We start from the raw sequence: 23,161 nt of genomic DNA, 5'->3' as shown, positions 1-23,161 counted from the left end.
GTGACAAGGACACCGACTAAAGAGGGAAACACAAGTTCTCGTGTGAGAGAAAGAGAGCTGCATTGCATGACTTGCTGGTCTGTACACAGCTACAGCTGAAACTATGAGGTCTGACTGTCTGCGTGGAAGGTCACAGTTTCATGGATGATAACATCAGAAATGGAAGAGGCTACATAATGATGTAGCAGACCATTGCATTAGGGAATAAGTTAAATTTGACAAGAACTTTTACTTTTAATACTTTCAACTCCACCATGGGGGGAACAGAACTAAACACGTGGAATGAGGCAAAGTAGAATAAAAAGATTCAAGGTGTGTGAATGGGATTCATTTGGGAACAAGTGTGCACTGTATGAGAGGATCCGAGGCCAAAATAGACCAACAAACACAGGTTACACCATCTGTTTGAAGCCTGTTCCGTGATGCTACGGGTTGCTTGGATACTTGCTTGTAAATCTAGTTATTTTTTAATGTTGTTCGTTGATTCCAGTTTCACCCTGGATTGGATTCATAAATTGAATCCTTCTGAAAAAGTAATAGGATGCCTGTCGCTTGATCTTTTGTCGAGCAAAACACACTGGGTCCACTTGAAAAGGTGACACTCGTGGCTCTGGAAATCCAGCAGCTACAATTACAATGCAAATAAGCAGAGATCAGAAAGAGCTGTAAAAACAGACTGCCCTTTCTACCGCTTCCTGCTCTACTGCTGTTTTCCAGGAGCCACGCATAATTTAGAACAACACAACTGAGTCATCAAAGAGTGGACTTTTTCTATTTCATCAGTGAAGCTACTGGGGCTACAAAGACCTTCTTTCACTAACAGTTAAAAAGTTCCTGTAACAAACCACATCGGTGATTAGGAACACAGATTGTGGCCTTGATTGTGGAGCAGTTGAAGAGATTGAAGTGAGAAGGTGACGTCCACATGGAACTGTAATGAAACAGCTCTGTAAAAGCCAGTTGGACATGTCCAGCCTGCACACAGACACACAAACTGAACACACACACACGAACGCTGGTAAGAGAGTGTCCATAAATACTGTAAGTGCTTGTGCAGGCACACACACACACACGCACACACACACACACACACAAACACACACTGCCTCCCAGGCCAGTGCTACAGGTAAGGAATTCTTAGGAAGGCTTTCAGCTGCGGCTTGTCTGCCGCCCACAAGCGAGATAACGGCGACACGGCAATCACACCATGATGAATGAGCTGTGATAGGCACTGAAAATTGCTCCTTGGTGGCTTACGAAGTTTGGTCCAGGGACTCGGTATCTCCAAAGTGAAATCAAATCTCTGTGCTCCACCAATTCTTTCTTTCACACCCTCTTTCTGTTGTGAAAATATTGTCCTATTTGTACTCCTCCTCAACACACACACACACACACACACACACATCTCCATCCTCCCCTGTGCCCTTCCCCTCCTGTGCGAAATGAACCGTTCCGTGTGAATCCCAATCAGTCTCAATGAGACCAGTGAGTTGTTCAGTGGCAAAATGGGGCAATATGTCCTTCCCTCATTCTCATGGGTCCCAGACGATAAGGCAGCCACTCAGAAAAACACGCTGGGCCAATTGCCTCTGCTTACAAGCTACTTTGTGTGTTATCATCGGATTCATCAGCCAGAAGGAGGAGCTGGACGAGTGACAGGCTTGTGTGTATATCAAGCGATCGCATGCAGCTGACTGGAAACGTGAAGGGTGTTACACGGTTCACACATAAATCCATGTAGAACAGCCTTCAACGTTTTACAGTTTCCCGCCAACGTATAGAAACAATATCAAAGGTACTGTAAAACAGACAATGGACAGATTGTCCAGAGCATTTAATTCTTCTCACAAGGTTTTAACACATCTGCTCTGTCTATCAAACAGGAAGGTGATGGGCTGAAGGTTAATAATTATTCACTGTTAACAATTTGAAGAATGAATGGAATGTTGCAACTGCATTTCATATGCTGTTATTACACAGTGCATGTTTATTTGTTCTTATTTGTTATCTTCGTATACCAAGTATTATTGTACATGTATTTTGTAAATACCCAGGTTATCCTATTCTGTACGTTTACATTACTATTATTATAATTATAGATCTGTCTTTATTTACATACTTAGATATGTTATTTTTTGCTGTTACAAAGCTTCCCTGCTAAAGTTTTCCTCACGATCATACGTTTGACCGTAAACATCATGAATCTCAAATCATTGCTTTTGTGCTTGCACATGTTTTCAGCCACAACTTAATTCCTATAACTGGGACATGGGTTCAGTGATCAGCTGTGATGCAGCAAAATGTGCACTGGTTTTTCCACATGACATCAATGACATGTGGCTGTTTCCTAGAGGGTCTATTGGAGCTCATTCAAACCACACTACTGTATATGTATTGCTTTTGCAGAATGAAGAGGTCAGTGTGTCATTATGTTAAAGCAACAATCCAACAGGCACGCCCCCTCCATGCAGCAATCAGCTAAGTGTCCGTAAACTTTGAATCTGAATGGTCATCTGATATTCCCTCCACAACTACCCTCATCCCTTTGTTCTGGACAACTGAGTGCAACAACATGAATGGTTTCAAGAGAGACTGTGCTATTGTCCCAAACTGTATTTACAATTCAATGTTTTGAGACGACAGGAACATGCAAAATGAAGAAAACTCTTATGGAGAGAAGGGGAAGGCAGTGGGACGCAGCGAGCATTCAGAGCCACCTTCAAATCCAGAGCTGCATACTGAATCTCTATCGCCTTTTTCATGAATACAAGAATGAGATGAGAGGCTGCTTCAGACACGTGCATGTTTGGTTTTGTCTAACTATCGTCCAATATTACCTTTAAATTGAGTTTAATTAATTAATTAGTACTCTTAAAATTAGTTTGGCCATTTGTTCTGCAATGGATTTCTGTAGGAGCATTTAAACAATTACCATGTGTTTAAGTAATCAATGACTCAGATAACAAATTTATTTGCTGTTTGCTGCAACAGTTTAAACAAAGCTTTCATTCAGGAAAGGTACGTGTTTTATATTTTATGAGCCTTTAACAATTCATAGATTTTGGATCATTAACATGGCAAGTGATTAAGGACATTGCCTAAAAACAGCATCTGTTGTAACAGGTTCCACAGTGAGGGTGGTGAGACCCGCGCTCCCTGGATCTATATTTACAACAGAGGCTGAGAATGGCTGACATGGTGAATTATAAGCTCCTGCTGATGCACTGTGATGTGCTCTCATCTGAAGTACTCAGAGCAAAACAATCGCGCGGCATCAGTTCCTCTGATCCCAAGAGGACCGAGTTTGGATCTGAAAACACGAAATGGGGTTTTGATATGGTAATCGTCTGTCAACCGCGGAATGTCCGCCAAGAATGAACTATACTGTTGATGTGTGCGTCCCGGTGTGCATACTGTAGTACCTACCAATATACAGCACTTACCAATATTGTCGTGACGGTGAGAGTAGTGTTGAAGAGGGTGTCTGTCACATTGATTGATGGAAGCTTTTTCTCCATGGACAGTCCATCTTCAGAGTGCCACAGGCCGATCTGCAAACAGAGCACACGTGCACACACACACAAATTGCTTTAGAGGACGTTTTATTGACTTCCATTCATTTCCTGGAGATTTACTCTCACTACTATTTGCCTCAAACCCTAACCTTAACCTAAATATAACCTTACCTTAACCTTAAAATATTTCTTCAATTCAAAATGAAATGATTTACATTACGACAGCCTTTTGTCCCCATAAGTAAGACAAGTCCCCATAATGTGACTGTGTAATCAGATTTAGGTCCCCACAAGACAAGTGATACCTAGACCACACAAACATACACACACATAAAAGAAACAGTGTATATATAAGCAATCACCTAAGAAAGGCCAATAGAAACAATCTCTGTAGAAGAATCAGTTTGACCTTCACTTGAGACAGTGTAGGACGAACAGGAAACAGTGGACACGTCCCCACGCTGTGACACAAGGTGATAGTGAAACTTAGCGAGACTGCAGGAGGAAACAATGACAACATGCGTGTGGCTCCTTGAGGAGTGAACACAGGGCATGTGTTCAATCAGAGGCAACAGAATGCATTCATTAAACCAATTACCGGCAAATCCTGTGGCACGGAGCCACATTCTCATTCTCATTACAGCTGAACGGGGGGATTCACACCACCACCTCACATGGTGTCTGTCCTCCCATCCCCTTTCAGTCTGTCTCTGCCATCTCCTGTTTCATTAATTTACCCAAATCTGTCAAAACCTCGAATCCATGATGATGATAAGAGTAAACGTGAAGTACACATTCCTCTTATTCACCTTCATCTTAACATGATGGCATTGACAGGGGGGGAAAAAACACCGTGATAATTTGTACGCTCTGACCTTGAAGGATTTACACGGCTCCTCTCATGGTTAGGAAAAAAACCTGCAATCCTGCGACACACCTTTGCTGGAAAGACTTGGTGACACGAAAGAGGCTACTGTCGGCAAAGCAATTTTCTCTTCCTTATCGTGGTAGTTTGACAAGCTATGATTTCATTTATGAAGCCGATGCAAATTACCAACAATTTCAATGTCAATAATATACAGAGAAATTGCTCTATGTGTTGGCACTGTAGATAAACTGTAGATAAATCAAGGTGAAGACGATGTGCAAAATATAGTTTGTGTAATCTTCACTGATTCAATTTATCTCCCGTTCAGGTTTAATATGTGAGAAGTATTTTTAGAACTCCTGATGTCATCAGGCACACTGCACTCCAACTTAGATCATACACCCACTTTTTGCTATGGAAACGGTGCAGCGCTTTCAGCACTAAATTAAAGTTGCACAGAAAAACGATCCTCGCTGAGAAATAAAATGTTGATTACTCAAAACATTCAGCATTTAATTATTTACATTTACATTCTGTAATCTACCTTATTAAGTAAACATTACCACCTCTGAGAGGAAGAAATAATATACCTTATTATATTAATCAACCTCCCTGCACCATGAATATTATAGAGGAGGAGAAATGAGAGAATATAATGTTATCCTTGATACTTTGTTAGTGTATTCTCTGATTACATGCAAGAAAACCATCGGGAACATTATTATTAGAGTCAGAGAGGATGAACTGTTGGATAAGCTCTTGAAGTCCGATTGAAAAAAAAGAAAAGAAAAAGCTACAGCAAACAAAGCTCTCCAGGCTTGGTTATGGACTGTTTCAAGGCTAAATTGTCAGAATTCTCAAGAGGTTTCAAACCATTCATGTTGATCAGAGCCTTCGTTTGGAGGCAGTTTAACCAGGCTCCCAATACGGATTATAAATTCTGATGCTATGATACAAAAAAGGAAAAGAGGAGAGAGCTCGCAGAATCAAAGCTTTCCTTTGAGTGTGTGATCAAAAAGATTTTGCCTCCCATTTCCTCTGCTGTACCTGTTGGCAGAAACAGCACCTTGCTCACACAAATAGTCTACATCTACCCAAACACCCCTGCACAACACATTGCACACTCTCAATCGTGAAAATGCAATCGTACTGTGGCACGATCAGAAAAAGGGACTGGTGGAATATGGTGTTCGGCAATCAGCGCACACAATCAGTTGTCAGAGCCTGTAGAGGTGGCGGGAGGTGGAAGTCTGTGGCTCAGCAGGTGTAACCAAAGGTCTGAGTGTGGGGGTGACTGAGAGGGTAATGGGACGAGGTTGCACGGTGACTCCTGCCCACGAACAAGGAGGGAGATGAGGCAGCTGGGTGCAGGAAGGGAGAGGAAGCTAAAGCTGGCGGGGGAGGAACTGGCCCTTTGGTGGCCCGGGGCGTCAACTCTCTTTGGGGCAAGAGAGTTGGCTCTCTCTCTCTTCGACCAAGAGGAATGAAGATGTATATTTTTCTCAGGCGCACACACACTGTGACATTTATCAAGAAGACTGGGAAACCTAAATTGTTTAAATTGCTCTGTGTAAAATTAAATGTAATAAATTGTTCTTTCTACTGTATATTGTTGTTTTATGTCCGATTGTTGTTTTATGTCCGATGCACCAACCACACCAAGTCAATTTCCTGTATGTGTAAATATACTTGGCAATTAAAAAGAATTCTGATTCTGATTCTGATTCCAATTTTCATTATTGATTTGTGCAACAGAAAAGGGAAGCTTCTTATTATAAAGCACTGTGTGTGAGTGTCTAAAATGTTGAGACACCAACACACAACTGATTGAATATTAACTAAACTGAGAACCACTAAAAGAACATCAGTAATATTACCTGACTTTTCACTTGAAACACAGTTTGAAATAATTTTGCAGGTTGTGCAAACACTAAAGTGAAGGGAAGCATAACCACGGCATTAATCCTGGTGAAGCACCAGCATTGAGCCATTGCAAAAAAAAATCTCATTATGCACACAGCACAACCCAAGAATCCATTAGCTTTTATTATAGAGAAAGGAAGCTGCACATTGCCATACACCAGGCTGTGTTTGTGTACAACAATATAATAAGCTGGAACTGGATGTTTCTCATTTGCAGTGCCATTAATCTGGTATTTACACTGCGATTAAAATAAATAACTAGCGTGCGGTGCAGTCGGAGAATCTAGGAAACAAGATTCAAAGTTTAGACTGCTGACGAGTACTGTGCTCTATTTATTTTACTGAGAAACGGTGAGCCAAGTAGAAAGAATATGGCATAACAAGAGAGAGAGGGGGCTAGGAGAGGAGCAAAAGGGAAAGGCTGAAAGAGAAATAGAAAGATGCAGGGGAATGTCAATCACTTACTGAGTAGGTGTGGTGAAGTCGGCAAATGGCAAGGAAATCAATGAGAAAGTATGAGGAGCAGCCAGCTAGGGAGGCAGAACATAAGAGAAGCAGAGAACAAGAGAATGAGACGGAGAAAAGTTAGAGAGAGAGAGTTTATGCAAGTAAGAAAAAGAATGAGGAAAAGAGAGAGAGAGCGAGAGCGAGAGCGAGAGAGAGAGAGAGAGAGAGAGAGAGAGAGAGAAGCACCCAGTGAGGGATTACCCAGGGTTCATTCTTCAACCTGGAATTACAGCACAAGGAAAATATTACGGGGGCTGCTCAGTGAAGCGTCGGGATTGGCTGACTATCCTGTCAAAAAATGCCGTATCCAATAGGGTGTGGCAAGACTGCACTGTGACAGACACATCCATCACGTGTGAGGGAAGCAATGGCTGCCATTATCAAACATAATGTCATACAGTGCACTTAGAGCCGGGCTAAAGCATTCAGGTGTCACGGCGGTGCAAATGAGTCTGAGTCGAAATGCGTGTGCGTGTGTGTCTGTGTGTGTCTGTGTGTGTGTGTGTGTGTGTGTGTGTATTTCTCGGGCGTATACCTGCATGTGTGCCTGTTGGTATTGGAGAAGCAAAATATCCTCATGGGCCCCTGAAGATGGACTTTTATTGCTCTCATGGCAACATTACAACTACTTCAGGTTTGGGGAAAATATGCTGAAGTTGACGTAGTCTTTACCCACCAGGGGACATAACCACTTGTTGAATCAGCAGCTGGAGTGTGGTTAAGAACTAAACAGAGGACAGTTATATTTAGAGAGCACCCACTCCGCCTCACAATGATCCCATTGTTCAAATGACAAGCAAAGTCATTGTGCTGGTGTTTGTTTGTGTGGAGCCGTCGAGCGTGTTTTCTCTATGGAATAGTGAGTGGGAAAAAATGTGCTAACTTCTCACAGAAGCTCTCCCTGGTATTACTCATTATCAGCAGAAAAGAGACTAATCAGGTTGGCGCCACAGGCAAACTTCAGGGGCTAGACAAACACAGGTGGTGGTGTAGGTGGTTGGCACTGCCATTCAGTGAAGAGAGGAGTGGGGAAAGCTGTGACTTGAGTGCTGATGGAAGGAGCACATAGACCTGGTTACACATTTAATAATTTCTATAAACAGATTCCGTTATGCAAAATCTGTCGGAGAGGGACACGCATTTGGCGCCAGAAGTGTACTGGTTCTGACCAATCACGTTTGAGGAGGCAGGTAAACAGTCCCTGTGGAGACCGAGAGAGGCCGAACACATAGACCCGAATGATTTAGCTATCGGCTTTTTCCATTGCACATGCAGATAGCTGTTAATAGAGATTAGCCAAAATGCCGTCTGGACCTAAAACACCGACAAAAATTACCTCTGTCTGTGGAGAAATATTTGAGTCCGACTGTAAACTGTGTACAGGGAATGGACCACAGAGTCTTAGCCCATATCCACTGTCTACACAGGAAGGCACAATATATTGGCTGTTGCCCAAGATTTGCGGACTTTCCTGTTTCATTAGAGAACGCAATGAGAAAGTCCGGACCAAGGTCTCAAGCAGATTCAAGTTTTGCTTTTTACATTGCAATTTGAGGAGCACACAAAATAATTCTGTATGACATACGTGCATCCTGTCGACATCACCTTTGTTGGCTGAGTCTACCTATACTTGATAATGATGTGTTTTTTTTTACAATTGTGCATCTAACGTTAGTATCTTTTCAGCTGCGTGGTTAGCCTTTCCATTTCAATGTAGCAAATTATAATTTAAGTTAGTTAATTTACATCGCTATTGCCAATGTAATATCATTATGGTATTACTACCAGCATCACCAAGCATCAGGCGCAGTTCTCGGCGCTGGTTTGAAAGAGCCAAATCAACGTCCTTGTCGTTTAAATATTATATTCTTGGGGGCAAAGACTGCAGGCCTGCACTGCGACCAGTAAAGCTTCCACTTCTTTCTCTTCTTCTTTTGTTTAATGCAAGGCAGCACACTCATTATTTGGCATTATGGTGAATAAAGGCATTGCCTGTTTAATCGTCGGAATGAGACACAAGCTCCGGGTTGAAGAGAAGGTCTTTTCGGCTGTCAGAGCGAATCTTCAAAGCGGCGCTGCGTGTTCTCCGAGCGCTGCGTCCCCTGTTGAGCGGACAACAAACCGCAGATGACCTTGCAGTCACAGTCCCGCCTCATTCTGTCGACTGCTGACAGACCGAATGTCTTCATCTACTGTGTGGCGACCAAGTTAATGGTCTAAACACTAAACACTTGGGACAGACCAAGACTTTACGGATGTGTAATAATCATGATCTCCCCATTTCCTGCTATTCCACCCCGCCTGACAGTGTATTATAGATATGTGATGCGAAGTGCTTAAATATAACAGGGTCATGCTTGTATGACATGATAATGTGACACACTTACAGCAGCTACAAAATGACTGTGTAGATGGACAACGCCACACTGTCCAAGCACAAAACGCCTGCTTTCTAGGTATAGTATATCTCAGAGGCTCAATTTCAAGAATACACAGTGCTTAAAATCTCCATCAAAGACTTCTGGGAGTACTTATAATCATTAGGGTTATATCCGACTGACTATTTCGTCAGTATCAGATTTGGCTGTTCAATATTAATTGTGCCTTCGTTCCATTTGCATTAGGTTTATTCGACTGCTGGATTTTTGAACGGATTTCCGTGGGATGTTCAAGGTGACTGCACATAGTAAACAAGCCATCCGAGCTAATGGTGTGTACTATGCTAGCGGCAGATCAGAAACATATTCATGGTCATTGGATATTAAACAAAAGAAAGACTATACTGTGAGCTGCAAATTCCCTAGGGTTGCCATGGTAGCAGTTGTTACCGGTGTTAGACTATCGCCAATTACATAACTTGCCAACTTGCCTCACCGTCTATTTCATTTTCAACTGTAAGTGGTAGCATCCATATTCATCATATAAAAGTTCTCTGTAGTACAAACTAAAAGCAGAGAAGAGTCACGTCGCAGAGAAGCAGAGTCTCATCAACAACGAGAGGAGAAGTGGCGAACTAAATAGTTGGTCAACACTTACAAATTAGACTTTGGCGGATCGCCACAGTCTTACAGGGATTTTGCCTCAGAGAGCAGCGTGAAAGTGAGGAGATCTCAGTCTGTAGCTATTTCTGGGAAACAAAATGTCCCCAGAAGTGCACTGCACACTGACTGAAAAATAATGAATGCTTAAATGGAAGAATCTCAATTGACTGAGGGGTCTACTTTCAGAGGGCAGCACTAATCTCCTACTTGGCTCCTTCTGGGATGGAGGGGGAGCCTGTGAGTGGGTTCATTTAGAGGCTTTGTGTTTGAGCATGGTGTTGTTTGGGTTTGTTTGTTTACATTGTTGCCTCATTATCACATTTTAAATTTGCCTAGTGAAATAAATAAATGAATACCTATAAGGTTACAACGTAGCTATGGTTGTTCTGTAGCTACCATAGGCTTACTTTACATTATATGGGGAGTCTTGGTAGAAATCGGTGCATTGTGCAGACCGATAAAAACAGAGACACTGAGGCAAACTTGCAGGCACATAGGCACAGAGGCACTCGGGCACATACACATAAATTTGCATGTACAGGCATACGACACACATACACACACTCAAACACACACACCCACCCAGCCAAGCAACAGATACGCAGTCTCACCCAGCCTTGAAATCCGTTAAGACTGGGGGCTCTTGCAGAACAGCTCATCCATTCTGCTTTTGATCTATTCCCCATCTCCAGCCTGCAAAGTGCAAACTGAGGAAAACAAAAGAGGAAAGGGGACTGCTGTATGTCTCCGAGAGACCAAACAAAGGAGAGAGCGGGAGACACACAGAAGATGCCGGTGTGTGTTGACGAGTGATGTGAGTCTGTGCATCAACAAATTCAATATGAATTTCAATATGTGGTCAAAGAAACCGGCGCAGGGACGGTAACCCTGAGCAGCAGGTTGATGATCAAGGAGGGTTGCATTAATTTCTTATTTGATCTCATACAACGTGATTGGTCGCGATTCAACAAGGTTTGTGCGACACCCCCCCACTGCCTTAAACATGTGTAACACTGATGCGCGTTCAGGATGAAGCAGCTGCATCAAACCTCGTCTTTGACCAGATTACGATTTCCTCCAAACGCAATGAATCTCAGTCCAGATGCAGTAAAAAAAAAAAAAGAAAGTGTAACACAAAAACATCTTGGGGGAGAAAATGTCAAAAGACGACTAATGTGATTTGTAAACAATGCCGCACATCTATCTCGCAGTCTCATACGTTTAAATCAACAGCCGTATCATGCAGCCGACACAGTCACCACCAGTGATACATCTTTGCTAAAAATGACTATGTGTCTCTGTCTGAGGAAAAAAACCCCCATCTTTGTCAAATAGCATCAGCTGATTTATGCATACACGCTGTACAAAGCCTTACAATCAGAATCAACTCTATTCACATAAGGTCAGGCGCTCTAACCATACTTCAGAAGTAATACATTAAATCACATTTATGACTCGTGATTAGCATTCATCCAGATTCCAGAAAGTGGAATAAAATTGAAAAGAGAAGAAATCTAATAAAAGTGACTTGAGTTTTGCCTGCAAAAGAAGTTGTTTCTTTTCATAGCCCCCCTGACCTCCAGGACTGTCTGCAGCACTCAGGACATTTATTTTATAACTCAGACAGCTTTGTGAGCAATAAACTGGAGGAGACAACGCCACTCATAAAACAATCTTTGGCTGTGTGACTGAGCATTACCGACAAGAGCGAGAGGGCATGTGTGCTTTAACTACACATCAGGGAATCAGGGAACTTTCTTCTACACAAGGTTTACATGATAATATATATATTTCAAAAATGTATATATGATATAAAAGCAAAATGTTGTGTGAGGAAGTGATAGGAAAGACAATGCTGTATTCCAGGAACATGATCCAAAAGTCTAAATTCTCTCCTGGAAAGGCACAGAGCATCTTCGCAATCAATTGTACATAAATTGAGGGGAAGAAACGGGCACATTAACAAGGTGAAAGAGAAGCCCTGTTTAATGGATGATCTTTGGAAGCTAATGTGGTCTGACATGCTGCAGCAACATGCTGCCGTTTCAGTGGCTTGAAACATTAACTTCACACACAAAGGAACATAAACACACAAAATCTACGGCAGCAGAATACTGACGACAGGGACCTCAACGCAACGCTCAGTCCTGATGCGCTTTTGAATATAGTAATTGGGGTTCGGCTTGCAATGAATAAAAAATTCTATAAAATGACATATGAATATAAAAACCTTGAGAGAGAAGAGCTCTTCTTTCCAGCTGACTTTTGTATTCCCTTGAGCTGCGATGCACAGCAACTTGTCAAATGAAATATTATTTAACTGTGAAATAATACAGCTGCATTGCATACTGGCAAATAAACACTGAATTTATAGCACTACGATTTCCTTCCACCCTGCTGGCAAATTGCAGGTCTCCATTCAAGCCTTTGCCCTCAAATAGTCAGTGCTGTGTACTTCCCTCGTTGACGACTAGATTGGGTTCCACCAGGGGCCTTTTTTTTTTTTTTCACACGTTCAAATTTCACAGGCATTTCATGAATTTTGCAAGAGAATTCCACCCGGAGACCCCATTAAGTTCTGACCCCGGTATACGCACATATATAATGAGTCGGGGCAAAACTCGATTTCGTTACTTTTTAACTTCTAAAACTGTCACCTCTCGTGATTTACAACAGTTGTAATTGTTGTTTGCTATCACACAGCTTTAACAGACAAATACTTTCTTATATCGATGTCTGTCTGTATGTCTGTCTAATACAAATATGTTTAAACTGCACAGCTGGAGGAGATCAGAGGGGCCGCCTCAGTCTCCAAACTTGCTCTAACCTTCGTGTCAGTAGCTCAAGCAGCAGCACTTGCGTATTAGCCCCTGTATGTCTATCAGACCCGGTTAAGATGTACTCATCTCTGCTGGAGCCCGAGGCAGAGAAAGAGATCCAAGCCCTGTCTTGATGTGCCGAGCTACACCCGGCTCCTATGATAATGTCCTTCAAGGGAAGGAAAAAGGGCGGAGGCAGTCTTGAATCAGTCAGCCTGCTGTGCACCTTCCCACACCTCTCATCCCCTTATCCCCCCCCCCCCCCCCCCCCCCCGCCGCCACCCCTACCTCGCTGTACCCATCCTTGCCCTCCCTCCTTCCCTCACATTGCAGCAGCGGACAAAAAAAATAAAAAATGAATTGAGTGAATTTGCATCCACAGCCACGGCAACTGCCAGAGTAATAGTGCTCTCAGAGACGAGGTGGGGGCATCGGAAAGGGGAGGGTAAGGTAAAAGCAGATTGCCGTAATAAACACAGGGGCCGCGCTGACAGGAAATAAATAAATTCAATAGAAAAGAGAGGGAAATTGAACAAGCACATTCCGCTGGAAGGAGTGTTGTGTAAAACGCTCCAATCATTCCATGCTAACCAAAATGGTGCCCATGCAGTGTGTACATGTATGTGTGAGTGTGCCTGTATTCCAGGTGCTCAGCATTTCCCCAGATACAGGTGAGCACAGGAGGATAAAAATGCTCTCCTCTCACTGTTCCTACTCTGAAGACCTTGACAAGAGGACTCATGGGGAATAAAGTTTATTAAAAAACAAATAGAATTACAGCCTCACCGCTGTCTGTCTCCACCAAGTGGTTACGTTGCACTTGTGGATATGAAATGTCATCACATCATGAGCAATTTAATCCTTTTTGACCACCAGTTAATCTGAGAGTCCAAGTGGACGTTTGTGCCAAATTTGAAGAAATCTCCTCAAAGCATTCCTGAGATAATTCATTTCTGAGAATGGGACAGACGCACAACCCCCGAAAAACATGTCTGTGGCCACAGCTGTCGCCAGCGCTGAGGCATAAAAAGCAATCTGGTTGTAAATGTTCACATGATAATTCTGGAAATTGGAAAGGATGTACCAGCACAGGTCTGGATAATTTAACAGTTTACTGAGGAGCTCTTAATTAAGATTTACTAGGGGTCATACAAAGGCACAGAAAGAAGAACATGGGACTCAAATGTGGGGGGAAGACCCCATTAAAAAGATGAATATCCAAGGTTATAGAACAGGTAGTAGAAGCAAGGATCCTGCTTATTTACATCAGATGAACAAATGGTTTAAGCTGTGGCTGCTGCTGCTACCGAATGTAATATACTGCAGGAAATGAGGCAAAATAACCAGAATGAATTTGATTGCGGTGCTGAACATGACTAGACTATTCTCTACCTGAGCTGGAAACCTAATCAGTGCTTTGTGTTTGGGGAATTCACTCTTAATGCTGCCGCAAATGTAATCTACCCTGTTAAAAAAGAATGAGTTGTGACACTCGCTTTCTATTTCGGTAAATCTGCCAGTGGCTGTAGTGGGCAGCTGGTGCATTTGCCTGGGGAGGAATTTATATTACTACAGTGGAAGGAATGGGGGGGAAAAAAACACATTTTAAAGTTATGTTGATGGGATTAGGGGAGCGGAATCTGAAGATGGCATTAAACCCAGTGAGAGAATTTGTGCAGCTTCAGGGACAACTAAAGCATCTGAGGTATGTCCTCAGTCACTAAAATAATACCTCAAATCCTTTCACACTTCTTTGACATTTGTTTTATAGCCAGTCAATATTGCAAACTTCATAAGAACACATTATGAATGTGCTAGACTGTCAGAGCAAAATCTATTCTCGAGCATCGACTTCTTGAAAGGACCTGTGGATTTGATGATGAGAACAATTTGCCTTGAGACACGCTGCCGTTGGCCTTTGGCCTTTTCCCACTTCTGGCCAGCGTGTCCTGCTGTGACACACTCCCCGCTCCGTAGCCTTTTTCCAGCCCCTCCAACTGACTCCGTCACTCAAAATATTTCTCTCTTTATCTGTTGTTTCCCTCTCTCTCTCTCTCTCTCTCTCTCTCTCTCTCTCTGGGGGTTTCTTTACCCAAGCTGTGAAGTGCCTCCATCATAAAACTTAATTAGCGATGCTATTCTCTCCAGGAATTGGTTTGCAGGTCACCAATCCCCAGCAAAGATGAACACATGTACACGCAGCATGCACATACACGGATACATAGACACTGCTTCCATGGCATCCACTCGTCTGTACTCTCACACAGCAGACAACAGCTTGCCTGCCCCCAAACTGCAATTACTCGTTTTATATCTTCCTCCAATTAACAGGCGTTCTGCTGTCAGCGAGCTCCGTGCGGAAAATGAGGGCCAGTTGTCGAAGGCCAGGGGGCTGGAGAGAGGCTGGACTGCTCTGTCAGTATGGTGTGTGCTGTGGTGCAGTCGGCTGCCAGGCTGCGGCGTGTTTGTTTTGGAAAAAGACTTGTGCCTCCGCTGAACATGCAAAGATGGCAGTGGGCTTGTTGTGAGTGCACGGCCAAGAAGCAGGCAGTGGGGGGGCTGGCACCAAACCCATTGCATGCCCACACACAGGTTGTCAGCTGGATCAGTCAGTGGTCTTACAGCTTCCACGGGCCAGTATCACAATAAAGTGACAACAGCTCTCATATACTCCTGATCCACTCCACACACAGAAAACACTTTAATCCATTCTAGCACCAAGGGTTTGAAAGCTCTGTGTGTGTGTGTGTGTGTGTTTGGAGGAACAGGTTGAGTTATATTAGTCATTTGTATATATCCAGATTCATTTACTGTTTTATAGTGTACCCCTGGTGTTCACGCCATCTGGAGGATACATACTCAGAAACATGTTCACATTTGCACACACAATCCAACCATAGCTCTCTGTATTAGGCTCCTTTATCTAGTTCATTACACTGGCTTGTGAGAGGACGCAGCAGAAGGATATAGAGGATTACTGTCAATTCTCTTAAAATAATATGATTAGTCATTCCAAGAAGAAATCTGGGTAAAGGTCAATGTTAATGCTTTCAGGATTAGGTGTTGGCGACAGCTAGTAGAGGTCCAACAAAAAGGATCCCCACCTGTTATTTCATGTCTTCACCTCTTGTCTTTGTCTCCTATTTTTCTCTCACACGCTCCCTTCTCGTTTGCTTTCTCCCTGTCATCCTCTTGTCCTCTTCCCTCATCACCCTTTTCCTCCCCTCTCTCTCTCTCCCTCGCTCTCTCTCTCTGCCTCCACCTGCCCCACTCTGTGGGTTGTTGTTGGTGAGAAGTGCCAGTGGTGCCTCGGCCAGAGCGCGGGGCACTGCCATGCCAACTTCTTACACCATCATCAGTGGCCTACCTGGCTGTCAGCACAGGAGCAGCTGGGAAAAATGACTTTGACTGCCAACACTGTACAAATAAAGATTATTACATAATGCAGCCACATCGTACTCTGGAGATAAGGTAGGCTAACCAAGCTGTCATCTGAAATAGTTTTCAAGCTTAAAGTGATTGCTGGTTGTTTGGTTTATATATTGTGTTATTGGATTACTAAATGTATAATTTTCAGATTATATAGTGTGTGGGCAGCATGGTGGTGAAGGTAATCCTGTGTGGAGTTTGCATGTACTCCCTATGTCTGTTCAATGTTCAATGTGAAAGTTTGTAATAATTAGTGTGTGGATTTTTTTTTGCCAAAACGTGTGGTCAAAACGAGCTTGGATCCCCAAAACCTTGAAGAAACTCCCTGAATGGAATGGATGTACAGACAGACAGACGATCTAAAATCTGCAGCAGTTAACATGGTCGGTAAAAAGTAAATTGGTTGAACATGTGTGGTTTGGGTCCTTTTTGCTCCTGCTTTGTTTTAACATGGTCCTTGCTGAAGAGTCTTGAACTAGTGGGCACAAGACCAGTGAAGACTGTTACTGCGGACCACAGATGTGGTGCTCATTACTCATTAGGTTATAAAGTAATGCAGAAAACACCCCATGATGCTGCCTAACTAGACGGACAGATGAACGGATAGATAGATAAAACGGAGTGTGTGATGTGTGTGTGTGCGTGTGTGAAAATGCCTGCTAGAGAAATTCAATTTGTGATTGATATTGGCTGTAGAGTGTGAACCCCCGAGGAGCCGATGGTCACACGTGTGAGCCGATCTATAACGCAGCCACAGGGTGCGAGATGAGAGGATGGTGGGTACCGACTGAGGAAACAAAGAGGAGGTGGGCTTGAGAATTAGAGATTGGTGGTTGCGTACGGCGGACCTCGACGCTCTGTTTCCGGTGTTGGAAATCTTTTCAAGTTCCATTCTAAATGAAAGATGTGCAATTAAGGGCGAGACAAAGTGTGGGTGTTTGAAACTACTTTGAAACTACTCCTCTATTTAAACCGCACAAAAGACCTAAGTATCAACTTGTCATGTGCTGATGTGCAAACATTCTGCTTTAACTCTGCGTATAGGTGTGTGTGTGTGTGTGTGTGTGTGTGTGTGTGTGTGTGTGTGTGTGTGTGTGTGTGTGTGTGTGTGTGTGTGTGTGTGTGTGTGTGTGTGTGTGTGTGTGTGTGTGTGTGTGTGTGTGTGTGTGTGTGTGTGTGTGTGTGTGTGTGTGTGTGTGTGGGCTGTGAGCCACGTTCCTTATCTCTGCCAAGGCCCTCGCACCTCCAATGTCTGCATGACTGAAGCGGCCCCAACCAAACAGTGTGTGGGAGGCGTTAGTCGACAAAACAAACAACACCCCCAATCCGGTCCCCCGTCTCACACCTTGCTTCCCCTCCATTAACATAACTGGCAGGGCTGCTTTATAATACTTCTGGTTGAAATCATCACATTAGGCCTGATAGCATTATCCTCCTGCTTCACTGGCCCAGTTCCAGTATGAAGATGGGATACGGGGAAGCTCAGACAAGGTTAATAAAAGCAGATGGGCCGCTGTCAGTCTCTTTTACAGGTTGCAGGGAGAATTTTTTTCTCCCAATCAGGATGCAACTCTGCTCCTACATCATAGATCGTCCCAACTGAACTGATCAGATGTTCTAAACAAGCGGAACGAGATCCAGTTATTCCTCTCCGCACCGTCTGTCTGTGTCTTGTCTATGTCACGATACAATAACAACTACTTAAAATGCTGTAGATAAGAAAGCACACGGTATCTTCTGCAGCAGGGTGGTGACAGTTGTATTATTGATAAGTTAATAACTTATCTGTCATCACTGCATACATAAAGCTGCAAAGCCAGAAAAACACACAACACTCAGGGCAACAGGGAAATGCACACCATAACTGTCAGGGTGAAAGACAGGTATTTTCCAGGGGAAATACTGTGCACAGTTTGGTACAGCACCTTGAAAAAGCATGAACTTGAGGGATTACAGTTATCACTTTACATCAAGCACTGGGCCTTAAGATGAAATATGAAATATTGAGTTCTGGCATTTATGGAAAGCAGAGTGTTAGGAGCAAGCTGTGCAAGACTAGCAGACAGTATCAGTGACTGAGTGTAAAAACAATGGCTTTCAGAACAGTCTGTGCTACTCAGTCATTGTGGGACACTCATAATAAGTAAAGATGCCAGCAGATAGGTGTAATCCTTTCATTGCAGGGACTGAAAGACAGTGAGAAAGAAGCAGAGACAATGAGGGGAAGTGGAAAAAGAGGAATAACCACTGTATTCAGATTAGTGCGACAAAACCAAAAGGGGCATATGTGTCTATGTGAGTTTGTAGAGGAGCATCCACCGGCCACAAAACCCCAGATGCACAGAGCGCTGGCCCATTGTGTCTCCCATCAGTCTTGCATTCAACTCGAGTGAACAAACCAGATTAGATGTGCGCTCTGCAAAGCACAGCCACATCATCGGGAAATGTTTGAGAAAATTACACTGCGAATGGTTCTCTCTACAGAGATTTTACTGTTGTTTGGATTTTACAGTGTACATGTGAACTAATATCAAAATGAAATATAATCACAAAAGGATGATTTGTTCAAAACTCTCAACGATATTCTTTTTACTAGGCAAAACTGACCTATTTTCACGATGCACAGGTGTTACTGTTACACATACAGATGGATGACGCGTCTCCACTTCCTCCATCTATTAAGAGATTTTTATAAGTAATTAAAACCAAACATACTATGTAATGAACACAAATCAGTGTGACGTAAGTACTTCCTAAAATGATAGAAAAACGTATTCAACATGTATTTGGATTTTTTAGCTTGATCCATGTCCCATACAGTAACATGGAGGATGTGGGTTTTATGACCTATACTGAAGCCAGCCACCGGGGGGCGATCAAGACATTTCAAATTCGCTTTTGGGGAGCAAACATGTTGTCCATCTTTATATACAGTCTATCTTACATACACAGAGAGAATATCTGTGTTAACACAATAAATTGCTACTTCTTTAAATAGGGCAGGCAGAAAAATACAAGGAATATTTGTATTTATACAACTCATCCTTAACTTTTTACATTTCCCCCCAACTCTTGATTAACCAATATAATCTTATTCATGCTCAATTACTGGATATTGGGCCGCCTGTGATATCAGTGTAGAAAATGGTAACTGTAGCTGTTGCGTGACTCCCATGAGAGATTTTATCTCTTGGAATATTTTACAATCCAGCGTTATACAGCTATTACCATAAAAGTAAATGCAACAACATCTTTGACTACACCTGAATCAGAAGCGTCTGCCACTTTCGTGCTGATGTTTACATTTGAAGCCTTTTCGCCTTCCAGCAATCACTTTCCTACAACGTATACTTTTTTAAAACCTGGGAGATCAACTACAGATTTTTACTGCTGGTGGCGTTTCAGCTCCACTGGAGCATTTGGAGATGCTGTTGATAGACGGGAGAGTGTTGGGTAATCACTTTGCTCAAAGAGCCAGTCATTTGAGGCAATGTTCTCAATGTGTCTACCTGCCTCGCTGGATTCCTTTTAACTCCTTTTGCATCAGGGGGTTCTCAGAAATACATACAGAACTTCAATGAAAGTAATTTCTGTATTTAGACATTATTACTGATGATGGTTTCATTATGAGATTTAAACATCACACAGAATCGAACAAAACAGACAGGCTTTCTAAAAAAATGAATGACAATTTGTGCATCCTTGACATGAAATACTACTGAAAACTTCTGCAGTAATGTCACCCCCCCACTGAAGAACACGACCATCCATTCATTAACACATGGTACTCTGAGCTGTTCAAAAGCTGTTGTTACTTACATTTCATTATTAACTACTTTCACTCTTTCTAATCCATGAAAATTGTAAAAATAATTTGAAGCTGTGTCCCCTGAGGTGAAACTAAGGCAAAGAAATGTCAGGGGACACCAGTTTCAAAGATTGTGCAGGGTAGTTCAGGGCGTAGACTAAATGCCTGGTGGTGGTCTGGTGGTGTGTGTGTGTGTGTGTGTGTCCCTGCTGATATATTCATTTTGTGCAACAAATCAATGAAATATTGGCATAGTAAAAATATTACTACTGCGATTCTTTGTTCCATAAAGAATCACAATCTCGCGTGTGGAGCTCATATTTATCTAAAGTTACAGACCTATCCGTAAAAACCAGCGATAAAAGCAGCGGAACCGAAGCCGACAGCCGTTGACTTTTGTTTCCATCTAAATGGATTTTCTGTAAAGATGCTTCTTTTCACCTTCAAAGAGGAATCAACAAGATTTAAGACGGACAACCCCCCCCTCGCCCAGCCCCACCGCTTTTCTGAAGATAGTGTTTCCAGGTGGTAGAAAACACTCTGGAAGTAAAAGAGTAAAACAGTTGAATATTGTATTGCAACAAAAACTACAGCAGCGCTTTGATAAATCCAAAGTAAAGCATTGGGTTGTGTTAATAAGTAGGCAGGTCTTGTAACTCACTGATCTAGGAGAATTAATGAAAACCAAATGTCAGTTTGGAACCCTCCCTGGAGCGTTCCCCATCGAGTGAACACCCATCTGTGGTTGACTCTTGTTTTACCTTGTTTTCTCTCCCTCTCCCTCTTTGCCTTCGCTTGGTTTTAGTTTTTTTGATTGCGTAAAGGCGGATGAACTTTCTTTGTGCTCTAAATCAAGCTGAAATGTTCCAGGGAGATTTCGTACCCCGTGGCAGACAGACTTGCCAAGTGAAAGTAAGGCTTACGAGGAATGAATGTAAACGATGACGGTGTCATGAATCTTCAGCTGTTTTGTTGCGCAACCAACATTAACTTCATAATGATGAAGTAAAGCCTCTTCACACCTACAGCACATTCATACAGGTGTTTTCTGTTTCGAGCTGTGTCCCCATTCAGGGGTTACATCCTTTGAAGGACTCAGTCTATGAGGGCGTGTCCTCTATACACCAAGTGGACTGAGACTGAGTCCAAAAGAGAAAGTCTAGCCTATGGAGGATTTCCTATTTTCGTCACCACCTCTCACCATTGTTAGCTGTTTTGAGCGACTGCATTTACTTTAGCTTAGCTACCTGCATAGCTAGTTCGTTAATGCACATATTGAATCCTGGGATGAGTTGGACTGGGAGGGATTCGCCCTCGATATGGGACGTCATCACAACAACAACACTGTCATCAAATGCAGTCTCGGAATGAGGAGTCTCCTGAATGGGACACAGTTCTAGACAGAAAACTGCCATATGGGTGGACTCGGTGAGTGACAGCTTAGATTTCCTGTCATCACGATGTGGGTGTGGACAAATCGTTTGACTGAGGGCTCCACTCTCCTGTTAATTTTGTAACATCCGTTTGGGCGGGATGACTTGTTTGACCTGTCATCATTCCTATTGCTGCGTTTTTGTGACATCATAAATGCCACCCACCATGGTTCCGCCCATTTTCACCCCGACAAAATCTAAGCAGCCGGAGTGATTGAAAAAAACTCATCATTTGCTACTTTTAATTTTGTCCTCTGGCACCTTGACATTTACTGCTCGTGGGATTATGTGGATTGTCAGCACCAAAAGACGTCAGTTGAACAAATATTCCCAAGGCCCCGTCCTGTAGGTTCCAGTTTACGTTGCATCACTGCCACAAATACGACTGTACTGTTGTGGGAGAGCTACGTGTTCAGCAATAACAGTTTTATCATGGCCAGTGTCTATCTAAAGAGAAAATCGAAGAATCTGTGTGGGCCACTTCAAAAAATACCAGACTATTTATATGTAAATTCTTTTGAAGCAATCAAATGAACTTTATGTGGCAGCTAGGCTTTGCTGATGTTGCCTGAATCTATGGTGGTGCGATGAGTTTGGAGATAGATAAGACCAACATCGGGGGTTTGTGCGACTGGGAGTTACTTTACCTGCCTCAGGCCATCCTTGCTGTTCTGCATGATCCTCAGGGAGTAGTTGGACCGCTGGCCTTTGCTGTTGAATTCAATATGGCCCGTTAGACCGTCCAACTCTACCTGTCCAACACAGAGACAGCAACGTGTTGAAAGACGTTGCTACAGAATCTCACCTGCTTCCCCCCCTCCCACAGCACCTATTACTGATATGACTGGAGGCTACATTAGCATGACTGGATCAGTACCTGCCTTGTGTCTAATTTAGAACAATATTATGAACACACAGCTATTTCTTCAATTTACTGTAAAATAGGAGAGCCATTAGTCACATCTTCTTCCTGAGAGAAAGACAGTCTGATATCGAACGTACGTCACACACAAGTATTTTGATTGCCCAATTATTCACAGCTATTTCATCGTCATAGGAAAAGACCACTTTATTCACTGACAGCTCATCTTTATCTCTCCTCCTCCTCAGTCTCTCAGTATATGATCAGTAATAAAGAGTCAAGATAAAGTGACCTAGTCGATGGGGAGTATATCTTTATAGAAGATGAGAGCACAGCCTACACATTATTATCTGTTGTCATTGACAGTATCTAGGCGCAGGAACAACCAATTAACATGTGGAAAGTGAAGCAGTAATGTTTGGCTATCTGACATCGTCTAATTAATGCTATTTCCTTGTTGTTGAAAAAGAGAGTCAGAAGACGTAGATATCACAAAAAAAGTGTGAAAAATCGAATCAAATATAGTTTGACATTTTGGGAGATCCTCGTGAAGAAACAGAGGGAAATCAGCGAATTTGGATCCATCCAACGGTACGAAACTACACCTACCAACACCTCACTAAGATCCTAAGACTCACTAATGAAAATGTTTTAAATAGTAAAGGGACTGTATTTATATCGTGATTTTCTAGTCTTAACAACGACTCAAAGTGCATTACAATAGAAGCCACATTCACCCATTGACACACATTCATACAGTTTCCAGGATTATTGCTAAACTAAGATAGATAGATAGATAGATAGATAGACAGACAGACAGACAGACAGACAGACAGACAGACAGACATTGTCTTTTTGACAGGGCTCAACTATACACACATATTTCCCATTTTAGAATTGGCCTCCCTGGACAAATAAAGTTGTTTTTTATTTGATTTTAAAACACAGTATATATA

The 23,161-nt window shown here is 42.7% G+C and overlaps 1 protein-coding gene across 3 annotated transcripts in view; it reads right to left on the bottom strand.

The window, feature by feature from the left end:
• grik4 (glutamate receptor, ionotropic, kainate 4) overlaps positions 1-23,161 on the bottom strand; it is a 276,925-nt gene that overhangs the window by 26,547 nt on the left and 227,217 nt on the right. For all 3 annotated transcript variants that reach the window (XM_034604598.1, XM_034604599.1, XM_034604600.1), the window contains exons 11-12: positions 21,991-22,095; positions 3,444-3,551 (exon numbers count right to left, since the gene is read on the bottom strand). In XM_034604598.1, the coding sequence (XP_034460489.1) occupies positions 3,444-3,551; positions 21,991-22,095 (213 nt within the window). The remainder of the gene's footprint in view (positions 1-3,443; positions 3,552-21,990; positions 22,096-23,161) is intronic.

The sequence above is a fragment of the Hippoglossus hippoglossus genome, chromosome 13 (assembly GCF_009819705.1).
Source record: "Hippoglossus hippoglossus isolate fHipHip1 chromosome 13, fHipHip1.pri, whole genome shotgun sequence".
NCBI classification, from domain to species: Eukaryota; Metazoa; Chordata; class Actinopteri; order Pleuronectiformes; family Pleuronectidae; genus Hippoglossus; species Hippoglossus hippoglossus.
The sequence above is the reverse complement of the archived record's forward strand: the minus strand, read 5'-3'. Positions and strand labels throughout refer to the sequence as shown.